This window comes from Enhydra lutris, unplaced genomic scaffold (assembly GCF_002288905.1).
Source record: "Enhydra lutris kenyoni isolate GAN:26980312 unplaced genomic scaffold, ASM228890v2 scaffoldscaffold1, whole genome shotgun sequence".
NCBI classification, from domain to species: domain Eukaryota; kingdom Metazoa; phylum Chordata; class Mammalia; order Carnivora; family Mustelidae; genus Enhydra; species Enhydra lutris.
The window spans coordinates 57,493,140-57,513,515 of record NW_019154085.1 but is presented as its reverse complement, the minus strand read 5'-3'; the positions used below and the strand labels follow the sequence as shown (position 1 = coordinate 57,513,515).

The 20,376-nt window shown below is 35.9% G+C and overlaps 1 protein-coding gene across 1 annotated transcript in view; it reads left to right on the top strand.

Annotated features, from left to right (window-relative positions):
• LOC111142165 (phospholipase A2 receptor 1) overlaps positions 1–16,517 on the top strand; it is a 106,582-nt gene extending 90,065 nt beyond the window's left edge. The window contains exons 21-30 of the mRNA XM_022495168.1: positions 3,178–3,295; positions 3,971–4,101; positions 4,455–4,602; positions 8,292–8,530; positions 10,110–10,278; positions 11,682–11,822; positions 12,352–12,468; positions 13,596–13,772; positions 16,071–16,103; positions 16,228–16,517. Of these exons, the coding sequence (XP_022350876.1) occupies positions 3,178–3,295; positions 3,971–4,101; positions 4,455–4,602; positions 8,292–8,530; positions 10,110–10,278; positions 11,682–11,822; positions 12,352–12,468; positions 13,596–13,772; positions 16,071–16,103; positions 16,228–16,442 (1,488 nt within the window). The 3' untranslated portion in view covers positions 16,443–16,517. The remainder of the gene's footprint in view (positions 1–3,177; positions 3,296–3,970; positions 4,102–4,454; positions 4,603–8,291; positions 8,531–10,109; positions 10,279–11,681; positions 11,823–12,351; positions 12,469–13,595; positions 13,773–16,070; positions 16,104–16,227) is intronic.
• Positions 16,518–20,376: the final 3,859 nt, after the last annotated feature.

Sequence of the window (20,376 nt, the reverse complement as noted above, 5' to 3'; positions counted from 1 at the left end):
AGGAGGGTAACTCTAGAATTGTAACACATGCGATGAAAGGGAGTTACATAGTTCTCTAAAAGTTTTTAACAGAAGAACCTGACTGAAGTAGTCAGAAGGACAGGAAGCATTAAAAGCAGGGGAGTACAGGGTGTGCTAAAGTCCTGTGGTGAGAGGGAATGGACCTATTGAAGAAACTAAAGGAAGCATAGAGAACTAGAATGTGAAAAAGTGAAATGAAAAAGAGTTTCTGTTTTTATCCTAAGAACACTAGGAAGCCCCTCAAGGATTTTAACTAAAGAGAACACACCAGGACTGAGTTTTGAAAAGAATCATTCATGCTACAATAGCAAAAACAGATGTGAGGAAGGCTAGGATGAGGAAGGTTTTAAGAGTGGTTGGGAAGCTACTGTAATAATCCAGGCAAGAGAGAAGTAGTTTGGGCTAAGATGGAGAAGGCAGAGACTGTGATGTGGCAGCAATGGGAAGAATGGGAGAAGGCTCTGAGAAATGGGATGTATGTCTAAATGGTAATTGAAAAGTGGATGGAATGAGAAGGCAAAGAGATTCCCAGGTTTCAAGCTTATATAAATACATGGTTGACTTTGCCAGTCAACATCAGTAAGAACACTGGAAAAGGACCAAGTTTGGGGGAAAGGTCATAAATTCCACTTTCAAATTTTGAGCTGGAAATGACTTTGAGATTAAAAAAAAAAGAATTTTATGTTAAAAACTTGTTTGCAATACAGTAGGCTATCCTTAATTCCTGGTGATAATAAGAGATGCGTTAAACTTGATCACATTTTGCAAATTAGTTAGTAAGTAAACAATTTAAAATTAAGAGTGCTGTACTTCATCTTACTGCTTTGCTTTAATTACTAATCACACCATTTCAAACTGTGTTAGTAAATATGTTTTGGGATTTGTTTGGCTTTTTTTTTTAGAAACGATGAGGTTGTGGTAATAGGAAATAGTCAAGCTAGTTAATGGTGGCTGAGGCAAACATGGGGGGATGGGGAGTAAGAGGGTAGGGTAGGGGAGCATGTGTGTGTTTTCTGGAAAGATTTATTGAGTTAACTGAACCAATGAGGTTCTTGGTATTTATGAATGGTTCATTAGTGTGACTATCTGAACACAAGGTGAATTCACATTAAATGATAAGACTGCCTAATAATTAGTGTGTGCCACTCATTGGACTTTGTAATTAGAGAAAAGAGACAAAATGAAAGGAAATAGATAAAGGAATAGTTGTTATAAAATTAAAATCCTTTAAAGCCAATTCTCTTTCTTTGTGAAGCAAACAAGGTAAAGAGGACCAGAAGAATTGGAAATGTACTTCTTCTGTTAGTTGGTAACTCCAGGCTACATCAGTGTTTATGGTTTTTATCCTGAAAACAATAGACAATCCTTAATAGTTTATTCATTATGTATGTATGTATGTATGTATGTATGTATTTACGGAAAATCCCTAATAGTTTTAAACTGAAAAGTGACATGATCAGGATTGTGTTCTGAAAAGAACTACCTGGGCACTACTGACATTTGGAGCTGGATAGGTCTTTGTTATGAGGGGACTGACCTGTGCATTACAGAATGCTTAGCAGCATCCCTGTACTCTACCCACCAAAAGCGAAGCTCCCCCCTGGAGCTGTGACAACCAAAAATGTCTCCAGACATTACTGAATGCTCCGCTTTGAGAATCATTGGACTAAATCTAGAATGCCTGAGAATGTCATTTGACAACTACTTAGGGGTCTGTTGGCTGTTATTATGTTCCATAAATATTTACTGGGGAACTTCTTCGTTGTGATGTTCAAAGAAGAGCAAGTCTCTGATATTTAGGGAGTTTATGATGATGGGGAAGGATTGGGATTCAGTATATTTCTATACTGAAATATAGAAATTAAAGGATGAGGAAAGATGTCTTTCCAAAGGAGGATGGGGAAGGATGCTCTCTCAAGTGTGGGCTTCCACACTAGCCTAGAATTATCTTGTAACTGGAGTTTTCTCAGTGGTGAAATCTTCAGATCTAACCTATCAATGACTGGGTTTGCCTGTGTTCATTGATAAGAGAATAGTTCACATGGAATATCCTTTGTTTACAGTCTCTCTTGACTTCTCTGGAACTTTGCCTGATCTCCTATAGCCTTTCTTTTCTCTCTCTCCCTTTCCCCTGACTCCACCTGGCCCTATTAACAAGTTTAAATTTCACTGACCCTCCCTGACCTGCCCAGTAGTTACTGTTCCACTTCTCACCCCATAATGACGAACCCTGCCATGCTACAGACGTGATTGTCTCATGAGTAACAAACAATTCTCACTGCCAAATCCCACAGCCTTCTTTTTATGTTCCAGACACTATTGGCCACCCTCCTTTCTGTTTCTCTGTCCTAGGTTTCCTTGGGTCTGCCCTTGCTTTCCTTCCAACTGTGCTCCTTTTTTGTTTTTTGTTTTTTTTTTTTTTTCTTTTCTGACTCTTCCTTGGGGACTTACAAACCACACAGCTAACTCAAGGAATTAAGGAATTTAAATACCCGATGTGGTTTGATTCCCTAGTATTCCTCTCTCATTTAAAGTGAAGAAGTGGGGGCACCTGGGTGGCTCAGTGGGTTAAAGCCTCTGGCTCAGGTCATGATCCCAGGGTCCTGGGATCGAGCCCAGCATCGGGCTCTCTGCTTAGTGGGGGGCCTGCATCCTCCTCTCTCTCTCCCTGCCTGCCTCTCTGCCTACTTGTGATATCTCTCAGTCAAATAAATAAATAAAAGTTAAAAATTAAAAAAAATAAATAAAGTGAAGAAGTGTTTTGTAAATAAAATTGAACTAAGCTGTTAATTGCTACCTCCAAGTTTTTTAAAAATTAAGTCTACCACTATACACTTTGCAATCAGGTTGGCTCCTTTTTAAAAGGAATACTATTTTCCACTGAGCAGAAGACATTGTTCTGATATCCTGCATAACAAAACATATCCTTTCTTCTGTTCCTGCTGGATAGAAATGCATGCAAATATTGACTTACCCTAAAAGCTGGTCCTCTGTTTTACTTTCATACCTTTAGAGCAGCTCAAAGAAAAAAATGAGTCATTTCCACTACAGAAAATTATAAAGAATTCTGAAGATTGATCCTCAGTGTCTTTGGGAGGTTTTTAACTCTTTTAGAAAAATATGGAAATGAGTGCTTTTTCTGATGTTTTTCAAAAGTGCCTTTTGGTGAAAATCCCCAAAGACCCAAGTGATTGGAAGAACTGGACATCCGCTCAAGATTTCTGTGTTGAAGCAGGGGGAACACTAGTCGCCGTCGAAAATGAGGTGGAGCAAGGTAGAGTACTCAATGTTCAATCAGGCAAAAATAACCATTTTGATTCAAATATTTATTTAAATGTTCCTCCAAATACTAATATTTCCAAATCCACAATTGAAGTATTATATTACTGATGACACATAAATTTTCAGTTTAACCTCTAAGGCTTATATCATGACATCTGTAAAAGTACATTGCATTGCTTATAAACTGCTGATTTTTGGAAGCTTTTGTCTCCCCAGTAGCAGTGGAAAAAAATGACATACTTATCATCTTTATTTCAAAATGGCTAAAATAATCTGAGGTATATTCTTTTATAATTGCATGATATAATTTTAGATCCCTTTAGATTTACCTGTACGCTTGTATTTGGTATTCAGGCAATTGTATACTTCAGTTTAAGTATAGAAGATAAATCCTCTTTTGTCTAGAAAGGCACTGAATGAACACTGGAAATAGTTTTGTTAATGATATGATGAAATCCCAGGTTTTGCCAGCTAATGTGTGTCAATTTAAACTGAAACAGATGTGAAAGAGACTGTATTACCTTAATAAGAACAAAGTAACAAATTCCTACATTTGATTGGTAATTAAGTTTTGCTGTCATTTAAAATCACAGCTATAAACAGAATTCAGTGATTACCCAAATGGTTTATATGGTATTAAATTTGATAATGTATTCATATTTTTCAGCTTTCATTACTATGAATCTTTTTGGCCAGACCACTAATGTGTGGATAGGGTTACAAAATGATAATTATGAAAAATGGGTAAATGGAAAGCCTGTGGTATACTCTAACTGGTCTCCATTTGATGTAATAAATGTAAGTTTTCAGATTTATTTTTTAGAAATTGTTTAGCAAGAGATCCTATTTGATACTTACTAAAGTGTTTTTTTACTTCCTATACTTTACAGGCATAAATTTTTATAAGTCTGTTATCAATATATTAATTTTAATAATGCAATTACATGTCATTTTCATGTGCTCCATTAATGTAATTACTATCACAATAATTATTTATTTTGTAGGTTATGAAGTGATCTGTGACAAGGTTTGCTAAATGCAAATAAAGCAATAATAGTGTTTGCATTTTTAAAATTGTCCTTAATAAAAAATGTCACTGTTATAATGCTTTATGTTACCATTTTTTTGAAAACATACGTATCTTTTTAAAGATTCCAAGTCATAACACCACTGAAGTTCAAAAACATATTCCTCTCTGTGCCTTGCTATCAAGTAATCCTAATTTTCATTTCACTGGAAAATGGTATTTTGAAGATTGTGGAAAAGAAGGTCATGGGTTTGTTTGTGAAAAAATGCAGGGTAAGAAATAGTTGCTTTTTTATTCCTTTCATCTCTATGCCCCACTCTTCTCTTCCATATTTGTTTTACATAGTATATAACTGTCATTTTCATAGCTAACAGTGCTAGGCACTTACTTTTTGAGTTTTACATATAATTACTCATTTAATCTCCACTACCCCAGGATTATACCCTTTACTGGGGTTCTAAAGACTACAGAGACCACTTGAGAGATGACCACATTTATGCATCCATCTTGGCCATTTAAAAGGCTTTACTGCTTTGTTCTGGGTTTATGAGTATATTCAGGTAATGAAAAAGACATTAAGAAGATGTTGGAAAAGAACAGAGAAATAAACAAATATTTCCTGCTTTCTTGGAAACCTAAAAATGCTGGTGGCTAAATTGCCATCCATTGACCTAAAATGTCAGGCTCAATATGTGGCTAAATATGGTGTGTAGCATGTTTCTAGAGCCGATGATCAGAACCCCCAGTGAATTTTGGCGTGAAATACAAATACCATACTATTACACATAGTCAGTAGGGTTGATGATCAAGGCGGATGCACTAGAAGTGACCTGAGTAATAAAAATAAAAATAGCAAGAACAACAACAATAGCTCGTATCTCATGCTTTCACCAAGTGCAAGGCTTCCCTGTACCATGCTACTCTAGAAGACCATAGTTTGTGGCAGGAGCTGGGTGGAACTCTGGGAAGCCTGTTGTGTATATACTTACTTGGAATATTAATTATATCTCTTAGTGTTACATGCATGTGAACTCTTTAATTCACTAGGTATCATCCCCAGAAAGGCAATTGCAGGAAGCCCCGTTTCCTAATTCACAGTTATCACCTAAACATAGTAATAGTCAGGAACTGAAAGAAGATACCCTGTCAGTTATAGCAAGAGTATTATAAGAAGAGTAGAGTCTTGTAGGGAAAGAAATATCAATATATCATGCACTCATACACTTATGATATACCTGCCACTGTGCCTTGGCTTCAGAAGCATTAAGGCAAAAAAGTAGGTATAAGTATCCCCATTTTACAGATGAGAAAGTTGAGGCTTAGAAAAAGTGAATAACATATTCAAGGTCTTTCAGTTAAAGACAATGATTCTATTCTATGACCTTGATGTTGATCTCTACTTTAAATTGTCCACTTCTGGGCGCCTGGGTGGCTCAGTGGGTTGGGCCGCTGCCTTCGGCTCGGGTCATGGTCCCGGGGTCCTGGGATCGAGTCCCGCGTCGGGCTCTCTGCTCAGCAGGGAGCCTGCTTCCCTCTCTCTCTCTCTCTGCCTGCCTCTCTGTCTACTGTGATCTCTCTCTGTCAAATAAATAAATAAAAAAATCTTTAAAAAAAAATTTAAAAAAAAATAAAATAAAAAAAAATTGTCCACTTCTTTAAACTCTGACCATTTTCTCTCTCTGATATTTTTGGGACTAACAATGTATATGTTCTTTTGGATATAGTATAAAGTAGCTGTGGTTGAGAGCATAGGCATTGGAGCTTACACCCCTCCTTCCTCACCTCGGTACATAGCTGTCAGTGAAGTTTTTTATTGTCTCTGAACTTGATTTCCGCATCTGTCAAGTGGGATAATTACTGTCTCACAGTCCCTCTCTCTCTCTCTCTTTCTCTCTCTCTCTCTATATATATACACACACAATGCTTAGCAAGTTGCCAGCATATTAACAAATGACAGTTGTGTCTATTATTATTTAAAAATATTATTTAACTACACAAATTTTTGTAGCCTACAATAAATGCCCAAATTCTGCTCTGCTTCTTTATTTGCCATATAAATATGTGCTTACATTGGACTTAGAGCCTAAAGTCTAACTGCCTGAAAGATAAATATTTCCACATAACAGGGAGAAAAGGACAAAGTCAAGAGCCCTAATTTGGGACTTGGTTTCCAATAGATATTTCTTTTTTAGGTCAATGGATGGCAAAATTATGTTGCTTAAAATCACTATGTCTTAAAGTTTGATGAAATCAATTACAATGAGAGAATTTTATATGTGTGAAAATACAGATACACAATGGGGGAAACAGTTAAATTGGTATTTAGGCCACATATATGAAAAACTTCAGTTACCTTAATCTTTCTAATTATTATCATTTTAAAAAATCTACTATGGTATTATACTGGGTTTTTAAACATTTTTATTTTTTAAGATTTTATTTATTTGTCAGAGAGAGAGAGAGGACAAGCAGGGGCCTGGCAGGCAGAGGGAGAAGCAGACTCCCCGCTGAGCAAGGATCCCAGTGTGGGACTCGATCCCAGGACCCTGAGATCATGACCTAAGCTGAAGGCAGCCACTTAACCATCTGAGACACCTAGCACATCCCTGTACTATACTGGGTTAAAAAAAATATTAATAATTTTAGACTTGATATATAGGCTGGCAAACAGACCTCTAGTAAAGAATAAACAGGTATAAATGTATACTCCACAATTTGGTTGACAAATAGGTTAATTTCACTTTGGTTTCACAAAACATACTACTATTATGTTGAGGTCACATTTTCAGGTAAAAGTCAAATTCCCATTTTGCCATTTTTACTTGGCATAAAGAATCAACATTTACTGAGCACCTGTTGTGTTCCAGGTACTATACTCCAAATACTGAGTTCCAATAAGTGCCCTATAATGGTTATCTCTGAATTCTATCCACACCCCTCTATGGGGTGGATCTCTTATGGAACAGAAATTTGAGGTTCGGAGGGATGACATTTCTACCCAAGGTCACTTAGTCCTGTGTAGTCAGGACAAGCATTGATTTTCAGGTCTTCCATCCTCTCCACACCTCATCATGCTCTTTTTCAACCCCAAATGTAATGAAACCAGCTGGGAAATATCCCAGCTACTTTGGATCAGACAGTTCAGTTCACTTGTTTTTCTGTTTAGGATTTTCTAACACTAGCCTATCCTAGTACATAATACAGTATAGAACAAAAAGGCAAGTCCACATATTAAAGAGGAAATACCTTGCATGTAAAAACATAGGCTTCACTGTCACATAATCTGTCACTCATGAAAAAGAAAGCATCATGGATCATGTCTGGGAAAACCTTGCCTTTTAATTTGTAAATCTTGACTCTGACAGGTGACATATAAATAGTAAGTCTTTATGGAACTGTGTATATTTTAAGTGTTTATTAATGTAATTTTTAAACTTATTTTTAGAATTTATACACATAAACATTAAACATGATAACAACTATCATGCAATCTCAAATTTAATAAATGGTGGTATTTGATAATATATACTTGTAAAATTATATTTGCAACATTGTATATGATGACATAGTATATGTCAGTATTCTCTTAGTAAGTATTAAGTTCTGCCAGAGCAGTATGTGTTAGGCTGGATGTAGGTAGTGGGATAAAACCTGCCTAAGGAGATCAGTTCCATCAAAAAGTGGTCAGTTTAAAAAGCGACAATAAAAAAATAGGAAATCTAGAAATGGTTAACTATATGTGTATACTTTTAAAGCCACTCATGCATTAAATTTCCTAACTGTTCTCATTCTTAAGCATCACCTATGCTTTCAGGTATTATCCTCATTTTGAAATAGTTCTGGGAAGGAAAACTCTGATGTTAACCACAGAATAGGCCATTATGACAGGGATCCAAACTAAGCTTTGCCTCCCCCTTTCTCAACCAGATGTTAAAAATGACTTCTTTTGTTCTTGTTCTAGATACCTCTGGACACAGTGTAAATACATCTGATATGTATCCAGTCCCCAATATCTTGGAATATGGGAACAGAACTTATAGAATAATTAATGCAAATATAACTTGGTATACAGCAATAAAAGCCTGCCTAATGCATGGAGCAGAATTGGCCAGCATTACAGATCAGTATCACCAGTCCTTCCTCACTGTTATCCTTAACAGGATAGGACATGCCCATTGGATTGGACTATTCACTGCAGATGTAGGTATCTTAAATTTCTTGGAATATCCCTGCCTAAGTAAGTTTCATATCTGCTTCCTTGTCATATGGCCACTAAAATTGACACCAAAAAAAATTCCCAGAAACTATAGTAAAAGTAATTGGTTTATAGAATAACTACCGGCCAACCTTATGAAGAACCCATGACTACAAATTATAGGTATACACCTTTTTAAGAGTTTACATCCACTTGCCTAATTTCTGGGAATTAATGCCCTTCAAAGGTTCTCTGAAAATTTCTGAGCATCTGGGGATCCTGCCTCATGTGGGCAATGGAACACATCTTAAACTCAAGTACCTGCATTTGAGTAATTTGTTGCATTTAAGAAATCCCCAAGAAAAATGGATCATGCTTCCTGCCTAGAAATGTGATTATTAATTAATTCAGTACCCCCTTGGAATTTAACATGCAGGTTTTCTCTCCCTCTAGGGATGTATTTTGGAAAGGAAGACATTTTTAGTTTTCTCTTTTTTTTTTTAAGTAAAAGTATTATGTGCTCAAAGTACTGAAAAGTAAAATCTATCTATTCTATCCCAACCTCTGGTTCTACACCCCAAAGAGAATCACTTGTAAACAGTTTCTTGTGCATAATTTAGAAATTTTCTACATATGCACATAATATATGTGTATATATATATATGTACACATATATATATAATGAATGAATATATCATTTTTTAAGTAAAAATGAGGTCATACTACATGTTCTGTCCTTAAACTTGCTTTTTTTTAAATGGTACAGCTTTCCATGTGAGCACATAAAAATCTAACACATTCTTTGGGACAGCACTACATAAGGATTTACCGTATCATTCTCCCCTGAATAGAAATTTGGGGGTTTTTTGCAGTTTTTCACAACTACAATAATACAAACATCTTTGTGCAAGTTGGATAAACTTCTAGAAGTGAAATTGCTAAGCACACTTTAAATTTTAAGAGATAGTGCCATACTGCCCACCAAAAGTTTGTATTGACTTACATGCCAACAACTATGATGTCATTTTTTCATATCCTTATCCATACTGGGTATTGTCAAAATTTTAATCCTTGCCATGGGGATAGGTGAGAGAATGATATTTTACAGTTGTTTATTGTATTTTTGCATTACAGAAGGTTTTAACTTCATGTAGTCACTTTTGCATTATGGCCTCTGGATTTTGTATCAGACTTGAAAAGATTTTCCCCACACCAAAAGGATAAAATATTTAGCCAAGTTCTCTTAGGCACTTATATCTTCAATTTCATGTATGAATCTTTGATCAATCTGAAATTTGTTTTGGTGTCAACAACAAGATATTGGTCAACTTCACTCTGATTGCTTACTGGGAAGTTATGGTGGTAGGGAACCAAGGATTCCCAAAGCCAAAAGCGATACTGTTGTGACAGATAATTCTATCTCTTTTTGTCAGGCCATATTCACAAGCTGTCCTAGACCCCCTGAAAAAGAAGTCTAAATGTGGAAATATAAATCTATGTTTGAAGTAAGGGCTGCTCAAACAGCAGTGGGCAAAGCCACCAGCAGTCCTAGCAAGGAAATGATGGCTCAATTTCCCTCCACAGAATGGTCTTAATTTTGCCTGGTCTGATGGATCCAAATCTTCCTTCACTTTTTGGAAAGATGATGAGTCATCCATCTTGGGTGACTGTGTTTTTGCTGACACCAGTGGGCGCTGGAGTAGCACAGCCTGTGAGTCATTTCTTCAAGGAGCAATTTGTCATGTACCTAGTGGTAGGTTCAATTCTATTCAACTCAACAAAAGACATACTGGGATCCTACTGTGTGCAAGGCACTGTGCTAAGCAGGAGCTATGAGTAAGAGTAGTAAGAAGTATCTGCCCTCAAGAAGCCTCTGTCTGGTCTGTTAGGTGATGTTCAGACAATAACTATTATACCAGGCAGGGCTACCAGATGATGGAAAAGAGGTAGCAAGTGTTGTGGGGGTTAACAGGAGAGAGAACACATCATATCCACTTGAGAATAAGTAGAAAGACTTCTTGAATGACATCACTATGGGTACTGGCCTTGAAGAATAGATGGGAGGTAGTCAGACAATGATGGGACATGGAGAGGCATTCTGAACAGGAAAGTTTGGGCAAAGACATGGAAGGAAGAAAGGATTGGACATGTATAAAGCAAAGCTGGTGTTGTGATTTGCCTGCGTGACAGGGTACCTGTAAGGAGAGATGAGAAATCAGGCTGGAAACCTGCATTAAGAGCATGTATGAAGGAAAAGGTAACTCTGCTTCTAAAACACCATAAAAGTTATCCTTCCCTTTTCAATAATCTTGCATTTATTGAGTACTTAAGAAGTGTCAGGCACTAGCTCATTTAAACTGCTTGTGTAGGGACACATTGGTTGGATCAGTTAGTAGAGCATGCAACTCTTAATCTCAGGGTCAGGAATTTGAGTCCCATGTTGGGGGTAGAGATTACGTAGAAGAAAAAAATTTTTTAATAAATTTCTCATGTAAGAAAGATGTTGTTGTTAGCTCTCTCTTTATAGATAAAGAAACCAAAGTGTGAAGAGGATAGGTTACATGCCAACCGTCATGCACAATTAGGATTTCAGCATGGATTTGACTCTCATGCTTGACCACTAAAGCAAAGTCCACCTGAATTTTCCCTTAGTTATGTATGATGTTTTGTTATGCTATGTTATTTTCCTGAATGCATTGTTTTCCCTCATACGTTGATTGGCAGGTAATGATTTGCTAAATCTATAATATTCAGCACTGCACAGAACATATTTTGTACATTTGGAAGTGCCTCTTACTAACTTCATTCAGTTTCCAGTATTTCTATGAATCACATCCCCCAGTTTTTCCAACCTTTAGGATACCAATTATAAATGCAAAAGACAGCCACCCTCACCCATGCTGCACCCAAACTAAGGCTAAGAAGTTATGCATTAATATACCCTGTTACATGTAGGTAAAGATTATTTCTGCCAGAAATGCTACCAACCAGTCTTGCTTTTATAATCATTTATATTAAACCCACTCTTTCTGAGTATTATCATGAAAATCTCATTACACATATTTATCTTAGTCTGTCATAGAATTTAATGCAATGTTTATCTTAATAAATGAACCCAATCACCACCCTAAAATCATAACTGATTTTTGTTCATAGAAACAAAACCATTTGGACACCCAGAGTTGTGCTCAGAAACATCTATTCCCTGGATAAAATTCAAAAGTAATTGCTACAGTTTTTCTACAGTCCTAAACAGTATGAGTTTTGAGGCTGCTCATGAATTTTGCAAAAAGGAAGGTAATTCTTTTGTGATGGTAAAATGCTTTCAATGCATTCCTTCTTGACATTTCAGTAAACAATGTGGTTTCCTTCATTTGTCTGATTATTTAGTGACTTTAGGAACAACAACAAAAATTGAAAAAATAAACACTATTGAATTTGCTTGTTTGGGGATGGTTTATCTTTGAAATTCAATGTTCAGGATAGAATTTGAAAACCTAAGATGATGTTTCAGAATACTACACTTTCCCAAGAAAATGTTCTTTTTGAATGCATTTGAATTGTAAATTTTTAAAGTTTCCTAAAACTAACATTCTATGCTTTGACTTCTTATGTACAACCTTGTGTCTTTTAATAAATGTGGCATAACTTTTAAATTTTTAATCAAAAATCACTTATTTACAACAGAAATTTTCACTCTGCAAAGACTGAACTTTACAAATTATGATATAGGAGACTTTTTTTAACTGTATTTTTAAACTGTATTTTTAACAGTATTACACATAAACACAAATGCTTGCTTATTTATTGCTTATCTCTTTTGTAGGGTCTAATCTTTTAACAATCAAGGATGAGGATGAAAATTCATTTATCCTAGAAGAGCTTTTTGTTTTTGGTTCTTCTGTCCAGATGGTTTGGTTGAATGCTCAGTTTGATGGTGACAGTAAGTGATTTTGGTAGAGAAAAGGAGAGGGCATAAATAAATACATGGTGGGTGGTCAAGGTTGATGAAAATGGCAACTGGAAACCAGAAAGCTCTTCTTGGAAACCATAGCATGAATCCTAAAGCCATTTCTTCCAAAGACAATATTGCCAACCCTTTGCTATATACCCTTGGGTCTTTTGAAATAATCCCACAATACCAAAAATGAAAACAAGCAAACAATAAGTTTATCTTATACTTACCTTCACATCATGAAGATTCTTGGATGGAAACTTGTGTTCACAGACTTGGTCAGAGACAATAAAACCCTATTTATTTGAAAATACCCAGATTATTCCTCAATGTTATAAAAGCACAACAGAGTTATAGAAGTGTTTCAGGGATAAATTGTGCCATTATAATTACTTGATTCTCATAAAAACCAGGGTTTGTGATCAAATGAGAGCATGACATTCTTCTCTCTATGTAATTGATGGTTATTTAAAGTATTTGTAAAGAAAATTATCGTAATTGGTATGGAGAACTTATTACAGTGGTATGCCAAGGGGGAGGGTGGGCCCACTCTGATAAGGAGGAGTGTTTCAGCCACAGACATTGTTTAGAATTTCTGTGATAATAAAAAGATGACCAACTTTTAGTTCCTTTTATTGTTGGTTTTAAATCCTTTCAGACAATGCACCCCCATTATTGCTTACCCATGGATGGACTCATTGCCCCCATCCTTCAGTACCCCAGTGGCTTGTTTTTTAAAGAAATTCACTATAAAATTGTTTTAGAAAGTGAGCTATTTTGCAATGATATAGGAGTTAGGACTGAAAATGATTTCTTTAAATTGATTATAATGATAGGGAATATTTCAAAATTCAAACTGTTACATTTAGAAAGATGATATTCTAAATGAACTAAATTAGAACAATATATCTAAAATAAATAGAAAGCTGTTCATAAGGCAACTTTACTAATACCTGCCTTGTGATGTTGAGTTCATGACTATACCTAAGAGTTGCATGCATCAGATAAGGAGACAATATCATTAACTGAGGATCAGCTTTTTATGGCTCACTCCAGTCTTAGTATATTTGATAATTGTACATATAATTCATAGTAAGTCAACAATTTTTCCACAGATGAAACCATAAAGTGGTTTGATGGAACTCCCACAGATCAGTCAAACTGGGGCATTCGGAAACCAGAGATGGATCATGTCAAACCCCATCTGTGCATTGCCCTGAGGATCGCTGAAGGAGTATGGCAGTTATCCCCATGTCAAGAAAAAAAAGGATTTATATGCAAAATGGAAGCAGGTGGGTAAAGTCAGAGGGTAATTCTTCATTTTGATTCTACCCTGACTAATGCTGTCCACCTCTGTAGCGTTTAAAGCTTTGAAAATCCAAGTTTTCAGGGAGTATTCAGATAGAGTCTAACATTATCATCTTGTTCCACATCAAACAAGGCAGAGGGCATTTCAGCTCCTTGTTTCTCTAATACGAAGGAAAAAAATCATTGTAAAGATTATGACTTTCCAGTGTCACCCTTGCTGTTAATGGGCAAAAAAAGCAGTTTAACCTAAAAAAAAAAAAAAAATGGAACTAGCAGTGATAATCAACATCCCTTATTCTGGCAACCAATACTCAGAAATTTTAAGATTCATCTTCCGTCCCAGAAAAAATAATCTAGGCCTTAGGTATTCTTGTTGTAGGTAAGTAGATGTGATTCTCTGTTGCTAGCCATACTATATTACAAAAGTCATATTTTAACTTTGTCTTGAGCTACATAGTTTGTGGTGATAAAAAGAAATAATAATTTTAGAAATGTAAGCCAGAAAATTCTAGTCAGTTGCAAACAATACAGAGATTTCTAAGATAGGATGTTAACAATGATCATTAACAGTAGAAATGAGTTTTTAATAATAATCACATTTCTAGATACTCGTATTGCAGAGAAGGAGGAATTGGTGTGGTCCCGGCTGCTGGTGAAGGTTTCCGAGAAGAGATAAGGTTTTAGAATCCCAAGAGATGAAGAGAATAGAGAAGGGAAGGCATCTTTGACAAAATCCCAGCATTACTGAATGCAGCAGCTGAGAATGAGCATAGATAGAGTCAAGGGCTCACACTGGGTGGCGATGGGAATCAAACTGGGCAGTAATGTAGGATCCATTCACGGAGGGCACCGGTCTCAAGAGATGAACTTGATGGGGAAGAAGACACAGAACCCCTATGTGCTCTGTAGACACATGCAGTGGAATCACACTCATCCAGATGTAAAGGGAGGCAGTTGTAATTTGAGCAATAGAACTAGGAACACGAGGAAGGAAAAATCGTCAGGTTTCTGTGATCTATTAGACACTGGGGCGGAATGAAGGAGAAAAAAACTGGTAGCTATTGGCACGAACGTTCAAGCCCCAGTAGCCTAGATAGCAATTCTGTGTGGAAAACATGACTGAGCCTAATAACTAGTGTGCCCAAGTGATCAATAGCATTTAATTTTAAAACCAAATCAGAAATACCTCATGTCTGTACAGGGCTGTAAATCTTCCTATAATATAGAGAACACCTCTTTCATCCCTCACAGCAACTTCCTAAGTCTCTGGAAGAGATATAATATTCCCTTTTTACAGATGAGAAAAGCACTGGGGCTACATCAAGGATCATTTTCCAAATATTCTGACTCTACAGCCTTCTGTATCTGCCCACTGCCTGAGAATAAAAACTCTTTTACAGTCTTTCTTTAAAAAGTATCTTCACACAGACACATAATATATGTTTTCAATTGTATTATGAAAAAGTGTGCAGTATTATGGTTTTGCTATTGGTGACAGTGTTTCAAGTTCGTAAGAGTGAATGGGCAGAAGTACTGCACCTACGCGCTTCCTCCACTCACAACCCCTTTACTGGTCTTCCTCTGAGTTATTCTCTACATATTTCTCTGGATCTTTACCTAGATTAAAAATAGCAGAGCTGAAATTTATAGATAGAGTCTACTTGAAAGAGACACTTTTCTACAGTAGAAAGTCCTCAAACAGGCACCCTCCAATTTTTTGAGTGGAGGAGCTATTATTCATTTCCTGAGATTCTTGAGATAGCAAAGGTGAGAATGTGATGATTTTAAAATCCTTGTATGGGGCTAAAGAGATTATCATTGCTGGATAAACTCCATCTCAGATCTTAACAAAACTTAGTTCCTTGCATGCAGGGACTATATTTTATTCATATTTTTATTGCAGCACAGTGCTGAGACCGGATCAGATGGAAATTTTTCAGCTTAAAAAAAAAAAAAGCAGGGTATGTGTTTGTGAGCAATAATAATGATTACAATAAATCAGGGGTCAGCAAAATTTTCTTGTAAAGGGCCAGACAGTAAATATTTTAGGCTTTGGGGGCCATATAGTCTCTGTCACGTGCCATTGTAGCATGAAAGCAGCCACAGACAATACATAAATGGATGAGTGTGGCTGAGTTCCAACAAAACATTATTTATAAAAACAAGCACCAGATCTGATCCATGAGCCATAGTTTGCTAAGCCCTGCTATAAAAAATAACATAATATTGCTGAATTAAAAGAAAATTTTCATCTCAGTTTTTTTCTTTTGTTTTTGTTTTAGGTATTCATGTAGTAAAGGAGCATTCAGGAAAAGGTAGGTTTGAACAGTACAGAACATATTGATTTCTCTTAGAAATAATAATATAGAAAGTAACTATGGGACAGTATCTATCTTAACTCATTGTCATTGAACTTTTCTTTTTTTCATCTTGTCTCAGGACCAAGTCACAGTATTGTACCTCTTGCAGTAGCACTCACACTGATAGTGATTCTGGCACTTTCCACACTCTCCTTCTGCATATACAAGCACAATAGAGGTGTCTTCAGGAGACTTGCACAGTTTGGGAATCCTTACTACCCTACAACCAACTTCAGCACAGTACATTTGGAAGAAAATATTCTCATTTGTGATCTTGAGAAGACTGACCCATAACAATGAATTCAGAGAATGCCACAGCCCTAACGATAAGTAAAGACAGGAGGAGTCTCCCCAGCATTTTCCTTTACAGACCAGAGGCCACTATAATTTGAACTGTGTCACTATTTTAATTATTCTTAAACAAATCAGATGGGTGTTGATTTATTCATTTCCCCAAACTGTGATCTATTCTTAAAATGGGGAAATTATACAATGGTTACTAGTCGGAAAACAGGAACTATCAAAAGTAACCCTATTGAAGACTCTCAAACCAATGTGAATGATAAATTTTGTATTACTATATTTCTACTGAAATTTTAAAAGAATTTTCAAACTAATCTGATCTATTCAGACATTTACTCACACTCATTCCATTAAAAAAGAGAGGAAATGAAACAAATTATAAAACTCTATGCTTGTATATAAGATGAAAAGTTAAAGTCTTCTGAGAGGTTTCTTGTTTGTTTTTTTAATTCAGTCATTTTAACATCAGGGTTTAGAAAACTAATTTCTAAACTTAAAACTCACGTGTTCTGGGCTCTAACCTGATATTTGTTTTTATTAGTTCTGACTTCTCAAACTAAAGAAGAAAAAAGACCTGTCTTTAAATAGGAAAGATCTTGTTAGCAACACACTTGCATAAGCAACTAAATAATGTGGCCTAAAACCTTCAATTAATAAATGATGACTGTGTTTGATATTTTAAAATATAGATAAGCTTAAAAGAATTTATTAAAATTTCACTATCATTAAGACTCATGGCCTTTATTAAAACCAAAGGTATAAAGTAATCCATAACTCTCCTAACAACTGAAAGATATAAAATATAATTTAAATCTAAAGGGGAAAAAATGAAGATGTGAATTACAGTACCATTAGAACCGCACTAGAAAATATATTGAGAAGTACTAAATAAATGACTCTCCAATTATAATCTAGCTACCTTTGCTATATAAACAAATTTATGTGAAAGTATTCTATTTAGTAAACTATGGTTCTTAAGAACCATCTCTGTTTGTGTTGGACTAGTCAGTGCAGTTGGTAAATAATGATCAATAGCATGACACTGTCCATAAATTAAATATCACAGATTTGACTTTCCTTCAAGAATTTCTCATCATGGAAAAGTGACTTCATAATCAAAATTTTAAAGTTTACTCATTACCTAAATGCTCATTTGCATTCCTATTAAGAACCAAGTGCCATTCTAGAAACTGGATGTATGTATTGGGGTGAGCAAATTAATGAGAACTTGTTTTTATGTCACTTATTTCCTGATGAAAGAAAAGTGAGAAAAATCCAGTAAATTCATAAGTGGAAAATACCAGGTGGTTATGAAAATTAACTAAGGTCTTGTGATAGAGAGGAACTGGGAGAATCTCAAGGCCTCCCCAGAGTGTGCATTTTTAATTATTACACCCAGCTGCCTTGAAACTAGTGGCCACTAGTCACAAGGTGGAGCTCTGGGAGAAAGTATGAGTGAATCTCTAAGTGAAAAGCCATCACCATTAGAAACAGAATTTGATGAGCATAACTTAAGAAGGGAGTCTTCGTGGCCTGAAACAGTTAATACAGCTTCCAAAAGCTTCCAAAAAGCTTCCAATATAGCTCTTTGCCCCTGGTGTGTAGCTCACACACTAGGACAATCTACTTCCATAATTTTTTTTTGAAGTTTTGAGACTTCATGTTTTAAAAGATATTATATTATGTAGCAGTTATATATTTATAATTCATGAGAATAATTGGCTTGAACTAACCAGGTGGCATAAAAACCCAATTTAACAATCTGTCAAGTGAAATTAAAGTTCTATTCTTTTCGGTGGTCTTGGTAAAAACTGCTAATCAATTATCCTCCTAGTCAACGTATATTGAAGTGGAAGAGTCACACATAACAGTTTGACAAAGTATGTCTTTAATAAAGTGGTTTTGCAGAAAGAAACTGCTCTGTTTGTCAATGCTCTGTATTTTGCTATTTAGTATTGAGCTACATCTCTGGGGAATCTGTCCCCATGCACAGGATCATGCACTCCTTCCCATTACTGAAATTTCAGAAATAGAAAGTACTGAAATATTCTGTTTTATTTATAGATGTGCACTTTAAAAAACTTTTTGCACATCTATTTTTAATCTGAACTAGATTTCATAACTATAGCATAAAAAGCAAAAAAGCATCAGGGTCACAAACTCATCCACACATAATTCATGTGCCCATCTCCAAAAAAAAAAAAAAATCGGTTATTATCCATGACTCTGGGTAATGGGAAATCTTGGATTTTTCAATTAAAGATATCTTGGGCTCTTCCAATTCTAACAGTCTTCTTTCAGTTTAAATGCTTCTTCAGTTGAAAGTTCCACTTCCTCTCAAGGATGGAATAGATGGTCTCTCTAGATAAACAGATTTTTGGAGTTTCCTCTTCCTCCTCAAAATGGTGTTGGATATATGAGAACTTGTGTTGTTGTAGTACTGGGGAAGAGAAGGTGATAAGCCACCATAAATGTGTGTTATCTGTGTCCACTGAGGTTAGCTCTCTGGCCCCACTCCTAGGAACTTTGCTGGCATCAGATATGAAGCCTGTAGTTGGTGCAACCTGTAGTCTATTCTCTTTGATTTGGCTCCTTTCCGGCTCTCCCTGTCACTGCCTTATCCCCGATATACTGGCTATGACTCCCATTCAATTATCTACCTGGACACTCAGTTATACAAGGCCACTTCACCTCTGCAGTAGTGAGACCTATCTAGCATCATCAGCTACTCTATTAGGAAAGGCCAAGTGCTGTAGCAAACAATCCCAAAATCTCAGTGGCTGAACACAGCAAAGGTTTATATCTCGACAGTGGGTTTGCAGTAGGACTTTGCATTCATGGGTCCAGGCATCTCCTATATAGGAGGGCCTCCAACTTAGAGGGCCTTGGGGTCCTCCAATGGACCTCCTACTTCTACCTGACAGAAGCTAACTTGGGACCTATCTTTGATTAAGTATGTAGCTTTCAGGGACTATTGAAATGCATTGTTTAAGTTAACAGTCTCCATACTAAGGACACATACCTGAAGGTACATAAAGATTTCCAAGGAACAGAAGGGCATGGATATTTTTTAAGTAGCTCAGTTTCCAGACTCTTTAACCTTCATATATATTCTTTGTTAGAACTAACTTGCATGGGAACACATGTGAGATCATAGTGTCATGCTGGTTCTTCTTTTCCACCTCTCTTATACAAATGCCTATCTCTACCTTAAAAAACAAAAACAAAAAACCATGACTTTCACTCCAAATCTTGGTATGATCTTGGGAAAATTCTCCATGGCACCAAACAAATGGAAAAAAGCTCAAAGTCATGATGTCAATGAAGCTTCTTTTAGTAAAAGAAGTCTAAAACCAGTGTTGAGCCTCATGTCTTTCCCTGTGTTCATACATTTTTTGATGAAGGATGAAGTGATGAATGAGATATTCCATGTCAGGATATTCTAAGTTAATAAGCATTATACAGTGGAACAAGAGAAATGATAACTACTACTTTTTGTTTAAGACTATCTTGTGCAGCCCCTAACTATTGTCAGAGAAGGTATTTCTGGAGAAATTTCTGGTGAAAGCAAAGGAAGTGCAGATATTGATAAGAACCTGACACCTTACCTTATCCTAATGAAAAGCTTAAGGCAAAGCTCTGTGCTTTATTTGTCTTAGAAGATTTCTAAGTGAAGGTGAGTATTAACATGCTCATTGAATTGAAAACCCAAATTGGATTTTTTTCTGATCATTTACCTGTCTTATTTTGCTTGGGGATTTGACAATGATGATTGGCCTTACCTATTAAGTTTTATGATGAATGTTTTTCATTACCTGAATAAACTAAATTGGCAACTCCAGTGTCATGATTAAAACAGTTATTAAGATAAAGACATTTTAATAGTAAAAGGGTATTGACAAAACTATAACAATATATCACTTTT